Source organism: Polypterus senegalus, chromosome 3 (genome assembly GCF_016835505.1).
Source record: "Polypterus senegalus isolate Bchr_013 chromosome 3, ASM1683550v1, whole genome shotgun sequence".
Taxonomy (NCBI): domain Eukaryota; kingdom Metazoa; phylum Chordata; class Cladistia; order Polypteriformes; family Polypteridae; genus Polypterus; species Polypterus senegalus.
Genome location: NC_053156.1, coordinates 252,996,356 through 253,009,980, shown reverse-complemented (window position 1 = coordinate 253,009,980; position 13,625 = coordinate 252,996,356). Strand labels below are relative to the sequence as shown.

General features: G+C 36.5%; 1 protein-coding gene across 1 annotated transcript; it reads left to right on the top strand.

Moving 5' to 3' along the window:
- Positions 1-10,513: 10,513 nt before the first annotated feature.
- Positions 10,514-13,259, top strand: LOC120526889. The gene is made up of 2 exons (XM_039749998.1): positions 10,514-11,303; positions 12,897-13,259. Exons 1-2 carry the CDS (start codon positions 10,704-10,706, stop codon positions 13,233-13,235), a joined length of 939 nt encoding a protein of 312 aa, XP_039605932.1. The 5' UTR covers positions 10,514-10,703; the 3' UTR covers positions 13,236-13,259.
- The last annotated feature ends 366 nt before the right edge of the window (positions 13,260-13,625 follow it).

Genomic DNA, 13,625 nt, shown 5'->3' with positions numbered 1-13,625 from the left:
AAATTTCCACTTTAATCATGTAGTTTATTTTGTCATTAAAGCAGAACATCATAAACTTCATCTTAAAATCGTTTAATCAACTATTTTTTATTTACCATTTGGATACTAACATGTACACTTGATATTATTTTCATGATGATAGGAATTAAAGCATGTATTAAACATGGGGGCACGGTGGTGCAGTGGTAGTGACAAGCGGGCGTCCTGTTCAGAGGTTGTTCCTGCCTCCTGCAAGATGCTTGCTGCAGAATATGTGACCCTCGATAAAATAATTTATTGCAGTAGTACTGTCTCTTTCAAACGTACTAACTCCCAATTCCTGTTATTCCTTTTCTTTCCCCAATAACCAATCGCCAAACAATCAGCTCTTTAATAAATATCAAGCCATCTGTAAGTTTAGAATGCAGATTCTTCAAATCTTTTAAGGAACATTGAAATATCTTCATAGTACATGTTTAATTATTCCATCCATCAATCCATCCAGGGTCGTGCCAGTCCCAGCAAGCATACAGCGCGAGGCAGGAACAATCTTTGAATGGGGAACCAGTTCATCACTACCGCTGTCTACCATATCCACACGTTTAATTATTAACAATATACATTATTTAAATGAAGTTAAAAATGTATCTGTATAATGTTATATATATACGTTGCTGTATTTCATCTACTCTGCGGTGGACTGGCGCCCTGCCCAGGGTTTGTTTCCTGCCTTGCTCCCTGTGTTGGCTGGGATTGGTTCCAGCAGACCCCCATGACCCTGTAGTTAGTATATAGCGGGTTGGATAATGGATGGCTGGATGTATTTCATCTTAAAAATGATATCAAGAGCTCCAAGAAGATAACACTTGGAAATCTAAATCAACTTAGAAGCTAGTCGTCATCATCCGTAAATATGTGCTCTTGTCTACTGAATTGAATTTCTTTATTGTTATTGTATGATACAATAATGATTCAATATGCAAATTCTCCATAAACATTTTTCCTATAAAATGGTAAAATAACAACAAAAATAATAATAATACGATAAAAAAACAATGAAAAATATGCAATATGAACGCATAAGATGCTCAGATTATGCAATATTACAACTGTAATGCAAGTTTACAGTGCGGTAATTGTACTTATAAGTACAAACAGTTCTACCGGGAGCACTTGATGGACTGATTGAGTGTGTTTATAGCTCTTAGGATGAAACTGTTTCTGAACTGCAAGGTCTGTACAGGAAAGGCTCTGATGCATTTGCCGATTGGGAGAATTTCAAATAGACTGTGCCCATGGCTGAGGTAGCTATTGCTAGAAGCTGTATCCTGATAATTCTCTCCAGTCCTGACACAATCTGCGGTAGAGCTTTCCGATCAGCTGCTGTATAGCTGTGATTCCACACTCAAATACAGTGGGTTAAAATACTCCGAGTGGTGCACTGAGTTTAACAATGCTAAAGCAGCTACTGTATAGCATTTGGAATTGTCTGGCCATTCTGTTTACAGGTTGATTACAATTAGATGCCTTAAACTAAAAAACGATAAGGGGTTAATTTCAGTTTATTTGATAAAGCAGCGTCAGGGATGTCAATCTAAAAACTAAAAGTAAACCACACAGGAACAGTAGCACTGCTTTGATGCTGGGTGCTGCCAGTTTTCAAAACTTAGCCAAAAAATTACCTATGCAATGGTTTGAGCAGGTGTGAGAATGTGCGTGGCTTTACACCAAGTTTAGTTTTTATACATCGCGATATGAGCGTGGAAACAGGTGTACGCAACTTTCTTGTGTGTACGCAGCATTTATACACGAGGCCCCTGGTGTCCAAGATTTTGGATTTTACAAACAAACATTATTGCTATGTTATCTCGTGAAAAAAAGAGATGTTTGGGAGCTGGGACTTTATGTAGCTTTTAATTTTGAGGTTTGGTTTGTGTGCTTTATTTTGGTTTTGGGGTTCATGTCACCTTTTTGCTGTGGATCTTTGTAAGTAATAATGTGTTTTGTCATTTCATTGCATAATTCTGTTTTCATTTTATCAATACAGTCACCATCAAACCTAACCACTAATGGACAGTTGGTATTCTGTGACCTAGAGGAGATGGTCTGACTTCTTTCTGTTAGGAAATCAGAACCTGCAGGACTGCTATGGAGATTTGGACTTTTAACAGCAACTAAAAGCTCCACAGTTTAAGGAGTTCTAGCCTGGTGTCCCTGTAACATATGCAGGGATGTTCCTAACCCATGCCTCCATAGCTTGGACTGAATTGACATTGACTGTTTGAAACTGTTTGCAGCTGATATGAGAAAGTATTCAAACACTTTAATGAGCATCACACCATATCAGACACAAAAACTAATTGAAGGCAAAAATGTGATCTAGGTTTTTTTTTGTTTTTAGTAGCAGCAATAAAAAAGCAAAAGGAGCATCAAATGGTGGTCCTAGTAGCCCCTGACATTAACCTACAAGCTGCCTAAATGAGCTAAATGGCTTTCCTGAGATGAAACTGCAAAGACTTACTTGATTCATGTTACCTTCCTTGACTAGTGCAATTAAATACAACTAATTCCAACTCAATAAAAATGAACTGTTCTTATAAACGCAAAACAAACAAATAAAAAAAACAAATAAATAAATGAATAGAAAACAAAATAAATAAATAAGGTACAACAAAACCAGCTAATTCCATCATTTGACAAAAACCAATACTTATAACACCTTATAATAATCTGTTTCTAATGAGCTTCATTTTGCTGTTCTTACTGGAAACTATAAGCTATCAGTGTTAAAAGAAAACAAGCTAAACCCAATCTTTTTTTTTTTTTGTTTTTGTACAGTTGTATTTTTCTGTTTATGAGGAGGTAGTTTTTTCGGCACTTTTCTTGGTTGTTATTTTTAAAAGAACTTAAATTCCAAGGCAGGCAGTGACTGTGTAGGATTTAAGCGGTAATATGTCAAAGAAGTATGAAAAAAATTATAAATCTGGTGATTCTGACAATAGTGTTATGAATTGGAGTCCCAAACATAGCAAAATGGATGTTAGGGATCCAAAATATAGCCACCAAGCAGGCCAAGAACTTCACTAGCCAGCCCAGAAGACGCTTACCCAGTCTGGCCTACACAGAACTACTACCTGCTGGCTTCCAGGCTAGCAGGCCAAAAATATAGGGAGCAGGCAAAACAACATGAAATTTCCCAAAATATATAAATAATAATAATAATTAGCCACAAGAGGGAGTGTGACCATAAACCTGTGGCTTGTGTGCAGAGGGGTAAACAAAGCAAAACTGCTCAGAAAAGCAAAAAAGGAGTTGACAAAAAATCAAATTGAATGCAAACAAGTCCCAAAATGCTAATCCAGAAACAGAACCCAATAACCAGAGCAAAGTGATTACAAAACCAGAAAAGTCCCAAGAAAAAATAATACTATAATAAAACTCCTTGAAGCACAACAATCTCCTGATTTAAGCTTACTCTACTCTAACCTAAATAACTAGACGGAGGGCACAGAAGTGTTGATGTCTGAGTGACTCTACCACCCACATGTAAAGGCACATGTAAAAAGACTGTTCATAATTATACACATCACAAAGAATACATGGAAATTCTGAAAAATACTAATTCAAAGACAGCAATAATATTCATAACTTTAAACTTATATATAACAAATAAAAAGGAGAGATTAATGTTACGAGAGACTAAGGCAAAAAGAGAAGAGGTGTAGAAAGATAAACTTTGATGTACTTTTGAGGTAAGGAAAAGAGCAAACACATTGCTGAGTAAACAGGGGTTCAAGGTCAATGTAATCAGACATAAAAAGGTATCAGGGTTTGTTTCTGTTCTGTTCATTTGTTTTCCACATGTATGCTTCCATGTGTTGCATATTAAACACACTGCTATTAATTTCTTTGGCTTCCCAGCTATTATAGAAAAAAGGTTTGTAATGCTACAATGTCATAATTTGCATTTCGTTATACAGATATCATTTATACATAAAAAAATTACTCAGATTTAGGTTTTGTGTAGAATAAAAGAACAATCACTGCTTTTAGAGAGAAGAAACAGATTGGTTGTGTAATCATGTTTCATTTTCTTTAGGGAAGGGAAAACTATGAAACATTGAGGGGGCATAAATGTGACTTAATAGTTTGAGGAAAAAATAACAAGTTCAAGTCAAGGATATAAAATATCTGCTTACTTGGATGTAAATGCTGTGTTGTTGGCAGCAACTTCATGAATAAAGCAATATATGGATACATTATTAAGAAAATGTCACTTCTGCTTTTAATGAAAAGATAATGTTCCCATTGTCACCTGCTGGGAACATGCAGAACTTGTTTTACATCTCGTTTCAAATCTCAGATAGCTGAATGAATGAGCGGCAAGTATATAAGTTATAAAACAGGAACTCAGAATATCTTTTTTTTTCTAAATTCTACCAAACCACCAATGCTATTGTAAAAGTCATGCTTAAGCAAAATGTTACCAGTTAAGTGAACCTAAGAATGGGACAGCTATGTTTTTCCTTTACAGTACAGTAACCTTTAAGAAAATATCAGCAGCTAACAAGAATTTCAAATGCTTGTGTCCTGGCAGAGTTTGAAAAAATAAAAGCTAAATGGTTAGTTTATCTTTTTGAATAGAATAATTGGGAAATCAGCAGCATTGGGCACCTTATATGATGTCTTCCTAAACTGTGTGGAATGCCTTGCTGTTGTCCTTAGCCATACTCATTACCATTGTTTAGCACTTAACAATTGCCTGGCTGTCACTCAAGATCCATATTTCCCTGATTAATATGCAATTTAAGGGGGGTCCACACACTCAGTAATCACTTGGTTGTGTTCTTAACCTTTTCAAGCCTTGTGCTTTGATTCTGTTGTATGTCTATGCTTTGCTGACAGATACATTTTTCCATCAGTTATTTTGACTGTTGTTGCATATTCAATAGGTTGAAGCCTGTTTGTGAATTTAGTGTGTAAGTGTATTTGTTCCATTTGTATCATTGGTCGGTACTATGGGTTCATGCCTCTCATTTTGCAGTTTTTTCCATTTAAAAGGTTATCTTTTTGTTTGTTCTGCATAGGAGCAGTGCCACACGTGCATGAGAAATAGTAGATATAGGTACTTCTAATTGCAGATGAGGAGGCAGTGGACCGTGAGACAGTAACTGAATTCATTTTTCTTTATCTTCATTTAAATCCACAGCAGTAAGAGCATACAAAAAAGCAAATCTACTCAGGGAAAAATGTCATAGAAAGGGTATCACCTACTTCAGCACTGTGTTCAAGACAGGTGACTAGAAGAGATGCAACAGGACTTGTCCCTGCTAAATTGTGGGGAATTTTCTAAGACTGGATACTAGCAGATGCTCAATTATTTGAAAGTAATGTTTGTTCTGACTGTTCAAAATGTACTAGCTAGCAAGCATGGTAGATAAATTACATGCTGTACTCCCTCTACACGTATGACTACACAGCTGTACATGACTCTAACACACAGCTGTGGCAGGCCTGATATCTTAACAATAATGAGCAGGCTTATCTGAATGATGTGGAGAGTTTGTCATACTGGTGTCAGGACAACAGTATTCTACTCAATGTCACCAAGGCAAAGAAAGTGATTGTGCGACACTTCCGTTCCCACAGTAACAACAGCACTCAAGTAGAGACGGTGTACAGTTTCAGATACTTCTGTGCCCACATCGCGGAGGATCTGAATTTGTCCAGGCACATCAACAAGGCAATGTCTGCACCACCTCAGATACCTCAGAGATTTCAGACTACCCTCCCAGAGTACTAAAGAACTTATTTTGTGAATAGCACGCAGCAGAACCACAAGGCTCTGCAGAGAGGTTAGCATTTAGCTGAATACATCACAGGGTGTGCACTTACTAACATCCAGGACATCTACGCGAAGTGATGTCAAAACAGGGCAAGAAAAAGTATCCATGATTATCCAAACAATCTGGATCTGCATAATTAGATCTGGACCATGCTGTATATTGAATTTTGCTTTCCTTTATACAACAATGGCATATTAGCACTAGAAAAATCCCTGAGAACAGTTGTCAGAATCACTTGATGGAATCATCGGGGTGGATGCCATTTTTTATGCAAATGGAAATTGCTTTAGAGTAAATTTCACTTAAATGTCCAAAACAATTTAATTTCAATGCCAACTATATTTGGGATACATACAATAAATAAATTGTAAAAAGCATTTTAAGTGAAATTAACTATGTTTTGGAAACATTGGGTGTTCAAGGAAAAATGAGTAAAAATATTCAATAGAATTTATAGTAATAGCAAGCACACCTTAAACATGGAGTAAAGCTCATTTGAGATTTTGCTGAAGATACCTAAAGCCACATCGGACATCCCATATTCTGTTTTGCTCTCCTTAATAAAAGAATGGCATTACAAAGCATTTTAAGTGAAAGCATCTTTGAAATCTTTAAATTTGAAATTGATTATATTTTGGAAACATTAGGTTTTCAGAAAAAAAAAAAAAAACTATTTCAGGCATATAACTTGTAATCAAGGGTGGCACAGTAGTGCTAGCGATGCTGCCTTGCAGTAAGGAGACAGGGGTTTGCATCCTGGTTCCTCCACGTGTGGAGTTTGTATGTTCTCCCATTGTCTGAGTGGGTTTCCTCCGGGTACTCTAGTTTCCTCCCAAAGTCCAAAGACATGCAAATTAAGTAGATTGGAGTTATTAAATTGGCCCTAGTTTGTGGTTGGGGTGTATGTGTGTGTGTTTGCCCTGCGATGGAGCCTGTTCAGGGTTTGTTCCTGACGTGCAGCCTATGCTAGCTAAAATTGGCTTCAGCACCCACCGTGAACTTGTTCAGGACAAAGTGGTTTAGGAAATGACTGACTGACTTGTCATTAAAATGGTTTTTATGATCTTTTGTGTTTATGGTCATTTTGCTGTAATGCTCTTGATCTAAAATTTTACACAGGTCATTTGGACTTTTTCCGGTCTTATTTTGCCCAATCAATATATTAAGCATTTTTACACTGACTAATACTTTGCATCTTTCCATGTTATTACCTCATTAAGTTATTCTAAAAACAACTCGACTAATGGTTTTTACCTCTTTACATTTAAATCTGATCACAGAATGACAGAACAGTCAGCACACAAGAATACGTGAACAACATGCACAGAATGATAACATTAGCTTGTGGTGGCCTGACAGATTCTTTCACTCCATATGAAATTTGAGAAATCAGAAAACATAAAAAATACAATTAGCCCTGGTAATTGTAGTGCAATGGTGTAGTGATGCAGTTATTTTTCTCAATGTTAGCTATATTATCCTTTACTTCATTAACATTGGGCAGGTATGACGTACATGCAAAGATGGAATAGAGCTGAAAATTATGGACAAGCAAAAAAAGTTGGCAGCGGTCCAGAGAATTTATAAAAAAAAACAATCACAAAAATGCATTCTGCTTTCCAGATTAAACAAAAACAAAGAAAAAATGTGATGGTCAAGATGGCCAGATTAAAAGAAAGATATAGAAAGATCTCAGTTTAAGAACTGTTAAAATATCAGACCTTATATTAGATGCTTTACCCTTTTAACTATTTTAATCTTCTCCATTTGTTTATAATTATGCTAAATGTTTTCTGTTTTACTTTGGAAATTAAATATCAAATGATTGTTTTATAGACACCTTAAAAGACACCTAAAATTGGTTGACTGTCAAGGATTAATTTCTTTTGACTTTTCCTAATGGAAGCAACTGTCTTGCATTTTCATGGCTTAAAAGCAAATATGAGTATGCCATGAGTGCCATTTTTATTAACATGTAAATGGCATCTGTAAAACATTAATGCACCGAAGAATGTTTACAGATAAGAGAGTTACTCAGATGCCAACAAATGAGTAATGAATTTGCATTAAATATTCTTCTAATACCATAATTTTCAACGGAATTAGTGTAGGTCTGCATCAGCCTTTAGCTTTTTTTCCCTTTGCATATTTTTCAATGCAAAGCTAATTCTGCATCACTACATCCAGAAATTCTTGCTTTTAAATGTGTATTTCTTTCACATTTAAGATTTTAGCTACATTGTAATACGATTGGTAAATTACCTTACAATCATGCTTTGAAGAGTACTACGGGTTTTTAAGTTCCATTAAAAGCTTTGCATTGACCTTACCTGCAGAACTGCTATAGTTTTCAGGGTCCTAGATGTAAGTGTGTACTTTGATACCTCTGACCTTTCCATTTCTCCATAAAATTCTTCTTTAAGACATCATTTTCAATATACAGTATTTTAAATAATGGAAAAGATTTTGCTGACACATCACCTTAAAATATAAATCCTTTTTCAAATTTGCAGATTCTTTTTAATGTAGACCCACAGTATAATATTTAATTCTCTGTCACAATAGTAGTTTGCCTATTTCTTACAATTACCAACCCTTAGGGTCACATAGTTCACGTCTGCAACACACTTACATTCAGGACTGCGGTCCATTACCATCTATTAATAGTTCCTTCAGGCTTCACCCAGGTATAGCTGACATTGTAGCCTTTCTGTTGGATATGTCTCTCCTCACCCCCGAATGATTTAGCTGAGAAAGGAACTTGATAGCCTGGCCTCAGTGGTAAAATAGAGCACAGGTACAAGCAGGAGATCAGGCCTAATAAATTTTCGTCTTAAAACATTATTCCAATGTCTAGAGCCGTTAAAAAAGCAAATAAAATGTGGACATTTATCATACAACCTTGATCATCCTGCAGTTCTGGATACATATAAGATCAGCAACACATCTCCCTAAGTAGTGCTTGACTTGTTGCTTGAAGTCTCGGTAGTGACTGAAAGCATTTTTGGTTTTACTTCCTCCTCCTTCTCGTCTCTCCTTCTTTCTCTTCAGATCATTTAACTGATGTTTTATAGCTGTACCTTTCCAAAATCAGCTGCTTTTGCAGCTCATAAAATGAAAATCCTGTTCCTAAACTTTCTTGCTTTGGCTCACACTTCTGACATCATAAGCAGGAGATAACAGTGGGTTGCAAAATGACTTACTGACTAATAGTGCAGTATGCTTGTATAACTTAGAAACTGCTTATGAAACCATATAAGGGGCAACCCACAAATTCCCAAAATTGATCAACAGCACAGGAGTAGGGTGTAGTTATCGGCTATGAGCTATGTATTGTATACCTACAACTTTGTAATCAGTCCACCGGGTGACATTGTACCAAGTTGAAAGAGTGCGTATTTCATAAATTTATTGTACACTTGTGCGCATGACTTTAGTGATTTTTTTTTGTCCAAGCCATCAAAGCACATCTTATCAAACATCAAAACAAAAATGATAAGTGTTTTTGCAATTTCTTCCTCATGAACATTACCCTAACCTGCCGAGGAATCTGTAGAAAAACATCAGGGAAAAAATGTCCAGAGCACTGGCATACACAAACCTGAATTTGTCACCATGACACTTCACCTGTACACACCACATCATCCGTCAGTTTTTTCTTAACCAAAAACAATGTGGTTTTTGCGTTGCATCCTCTGAATTCTCTAGATCTTACTCACTACAACTTAGTTTTGTTCCCAAAATTGAAACTGAGAAAGAAGAGAAGATGATTTGCCACCATAGAAGAAATACAGAAAAAAAATCACAGGATGCTGTAGACATGGTAACATATCATGAGTACAAGAATAGAAAAAGTGTACAGTTTTGCATCTCAAGGGGTGTATTTTGATTGTGACTAAAATGGAATTGCCCTAAGTTGTATAATATTGTTTATTTTTAACAGTTCCTGGGATTTTTGGGTCCCCCCTATAACGTGCGATATAGTAGCAATTCGGCATTATACGTTTAATTTAAACTGGTCATGTCTTATCTCTTATCAACTAAAAAACATGCAAAGTCAAGCAATAACTTAGATAACAATATTACTGAAAATTTTACACTTTCTACATAAGCTAATTCAAGTAATTCTTAAATAAACATAAAAACATTAATGAGTAATACCTATTTTTTTAGTAGCCAAGCAACAGGACAAGCTGTTTTAGCATAGAAAAGAATTAAAGTGATTTTTAAAAGTACAATTATTTCTTACATTACAAGAAAATAAATGTCTGCTCCATCCGGAAAAGCTCTGCTCCTTCCTCTAATGAATATGTTTAAATCTAACACAAATCAAACATTTCTCTGGTTTGATATAGTGTGTCTCATTGTTTTGATTGTAAAGGAAAAATGTTCCCTCTACAGTTGTGTGATAGTCAATATTAATTGCACTTCTATACACACACTGATACGGAAGCCGAGAGAGGACGTGGTATAGCGTTATTTTTTTAAACTGTTTTCTCAAGATAACGGAATAATTTTATCGAGATCTCGAGAAAACGAACTTTATTTTCTCGAGATAACGGAACAATTTTATTCGAGATCTCGAGAAACGAACTTTATTTTCTCGAGATAATGGAATAATGGCAGAAATGGTTTGAAATGGCAGAAGAGCAGAACTGTATTGATCATCGCGTCACATTTTTGTTTAATCAAGGACTGACGCAGGCTGAAATATCTTTATGTCTTAGTTTAGAAAATAACAACGTTAGTGTGCGTCATTTAAGAAGACGGTTAGCAAGGCTTCAGTTGTATAGGCGTCGCAATCTAAGCCAGCCTGATGCCATTGTGCACCACATCGCAGAGCAGTTAACGGGCCCTGGGCAACTCCACGGATACCGTATGATGACAGAGAGATGTCGATTAGCTGGATTAAGAGTCACTAGAGATCTTGTATATGAAATACAATCAACTTTGGACCCAGAAGGCATTCAGCTAAGGAGACGCAGGAGACTGCGAAGAAGGCATTACCGTGTCCCGGGACCAAATTACCTTTGGCACATGGACAGCTATGATAAACTCACACCTTTTGGTATCGCAGTAAACGGATGCATCGATGGCTTCTCACGCCATATCATCTGGATGCAAGCGAACGTCACTAACAGTAAACCTGAAGTGGTTGCAGGTTACTTTATTAGTGCTGTCATTGAGTTGGGGGGCTGCCCAAAAATAATCAGATCCGATCTCGGTACTGAAAATGTGCACGTTAACAGACTACAGCGTTTTCTACGTGAGGATGAAAACGGTACACTTTCTGAACCTGCTATTCTTCAAGGAAGAAGTACTGCAAATCAGAGGATTGAATGGTGGTGGGGATTCTATCGGAGGCAAAATGTGGACTACTGGAGAGATTTGTTTCTAGAGTTTCAGTCTGTGGGAGACTTCAATGGTGACGTGGTTGACAAAGGTCTCATTCAGTTCTGCTTTCTTGACGTCATTCAGGTAGGAAGAACTCGTTCACACAAACACGCACACACGCGCACACACACACACCATAGTAACTTTTTGGCTAAGTATACATATGAATTCTATACTATTACAAGTAGCCTTTACGCTTTAACCATGAGCCCATCTATGTGCCGATTAGGCTTAAATATATATGCTTGGCGGCCTTCCTTTTTTGGGTAAATATATATGTTTGCTGAGCCATACCTATTGATGTGAAAGGTGGTGATGATTGTAAGGGTTCACAGCTGGATGGGGACCCACGAACATTTCAGTGAATAAAATTACACGCGTGGAATTGCGAGTTAGCTATTCATCACATTATCTGGTAAGCGATCTCAACGTCTTTGTAAAATTATTGTTAAGTAATTGTGCCTAATTTGTTATGTAGGGACTTAGTGTTTTTTTTTTTTTTACACTTTACGTTTTGTTAAGTTCTCATGCATGCATCATGCAGCTACTGAATTGCGCAATTTGATCTGCTGTTTAGTGCACCTGTTTCAAGTGCGGCAGGAAAGTCTAAGACTTGTGGTGCGCGTATTGCTGTATGTTTAAACTGCGTTTTAGAAGACACTTGACTGATCTTTATTTACTTAAACGCGAAGAACGTCTGAAGTACATTCTTACAGTAAAATCATACATTTTAGGAAATTAACTTGGATTATTTGGTGAGTCCTTAATCAGCTTCGCTCCTTTTTATATGGTGAACTGACCGCAGTGACACAATGATGAACAGTACTCAAAGATTACGTTGAAAAAAGCGTCTGTTAAATATGCCCCTGTTTAAGGTTGCCATCAAACTCTGGAAAGAAAGACATTTCAGCTTATAAATGAAGACTTTGTAGAACGCATTACCCTATGATAGCACAATTCAACTTTATATTATTTTATGGTCTTTTAGAAGTGACTTTTGGTTTTGGCAAAAGTTCATGGCAATTTCAAAGTAAATGTGTACACTGGCCGACTTATAGTCCTAGTCATTCTCAGGTTACTCTAGTTCAGAGGAGCGGAGAGCAAGAGCCTATAATGTTAGAACTGGGCTCAAGACAGGGCCTGGACAGGGTACTGGTACATCACAACACATGGGTTCAAGAATGTGGAAGGAAAAATGGAGTACCCAGAAAAAAAGCACAGAGACATAGGGAGAACATATACTGTACACTCCACACAGACAATCAGGTGCTGGATTTGAAACAAGCATGCTGAATCTGTGGCAGTGCAAATCAATGTGTGCCATGGTACCTCCCAAGCTAAGGGTATATTAGCATTTCTTTTTTACTAGTGAAATTTTCTAAAATTAACAGCATTCACATTTACAGCCTTATGTTGACTGCTAAACTGTCTAAGACCTATGGAAAATAATATTATGATAAAAAAAACAATATAGAATAGATAAAAAATTAAAAAATACTTGTTTCCTTTTGCGTAATTTATTTTACATTCTCTATAGATTTTTAACATTATATGGCAGCCCAGAGCAATATTCTTTCGGGGGACAATAATTTCTACCTCTGTCTATGTGTGCCTGTGTATTGGGGTTGTGCTGAGAAGATTAGTAACACATTTGACTAATTTGAATATTTTTTGCAGAGGGAGTTAGATACTGTGGTCAGAATGTGGAACAACCATCGGATCAGGCCAGGTGGGAGTGGTCGTGATTTATTTCACGGCAGACCTTTTCTCATGTACCAAGCACCAGAACTTTACCAAGCACAGGACTACCTCCATCCAGTTGACTATGACAAACTGGATATAATTGTAGAAGAGGGTGTTTGTATTTGGAAAACTGGTATTCCCTGTGATCCAGATCTTCATGAACTCTGTGTTTTGCTAATGGAGGAACACCATCTTGAATCTAGTTATACTGCTCTTGAGGCTGCTAGGCTATACAGAGAACTTAGGCCTTTGGTAAGAGAAATATTGTCATAACCAGAATAGTCAGAACTCCCTGATGTACTCACACCAATATACGTAATAATATGTCCATAAAGGATCTTATACTCACTGTTTTATTTATGTGTGTTTCTTTTGAGTGTGTATGTTTCCTTTAGATTTTTTTTTCTTGTTTGTTTTGCTACTATGGTTTAACCTTTTGCTATTGATAGATTTCAGGTAAATGACTTAACCTTGAAAATTTAGTTGTGCTGAACTTAAGTGTAGTGTATTTTGGGAAAGTTGAAAAATGAATGAATTATAACTGAATGAATTATGACTGTTTTCAGAAAGAGTTCTGAAATCAGCTTTAGTTCAATTGTTCAGTTTGTGGCAAAAATTGAACATTTAATTCAGTTGCTTTCTGACACTTTTTGTAAAGAGCCC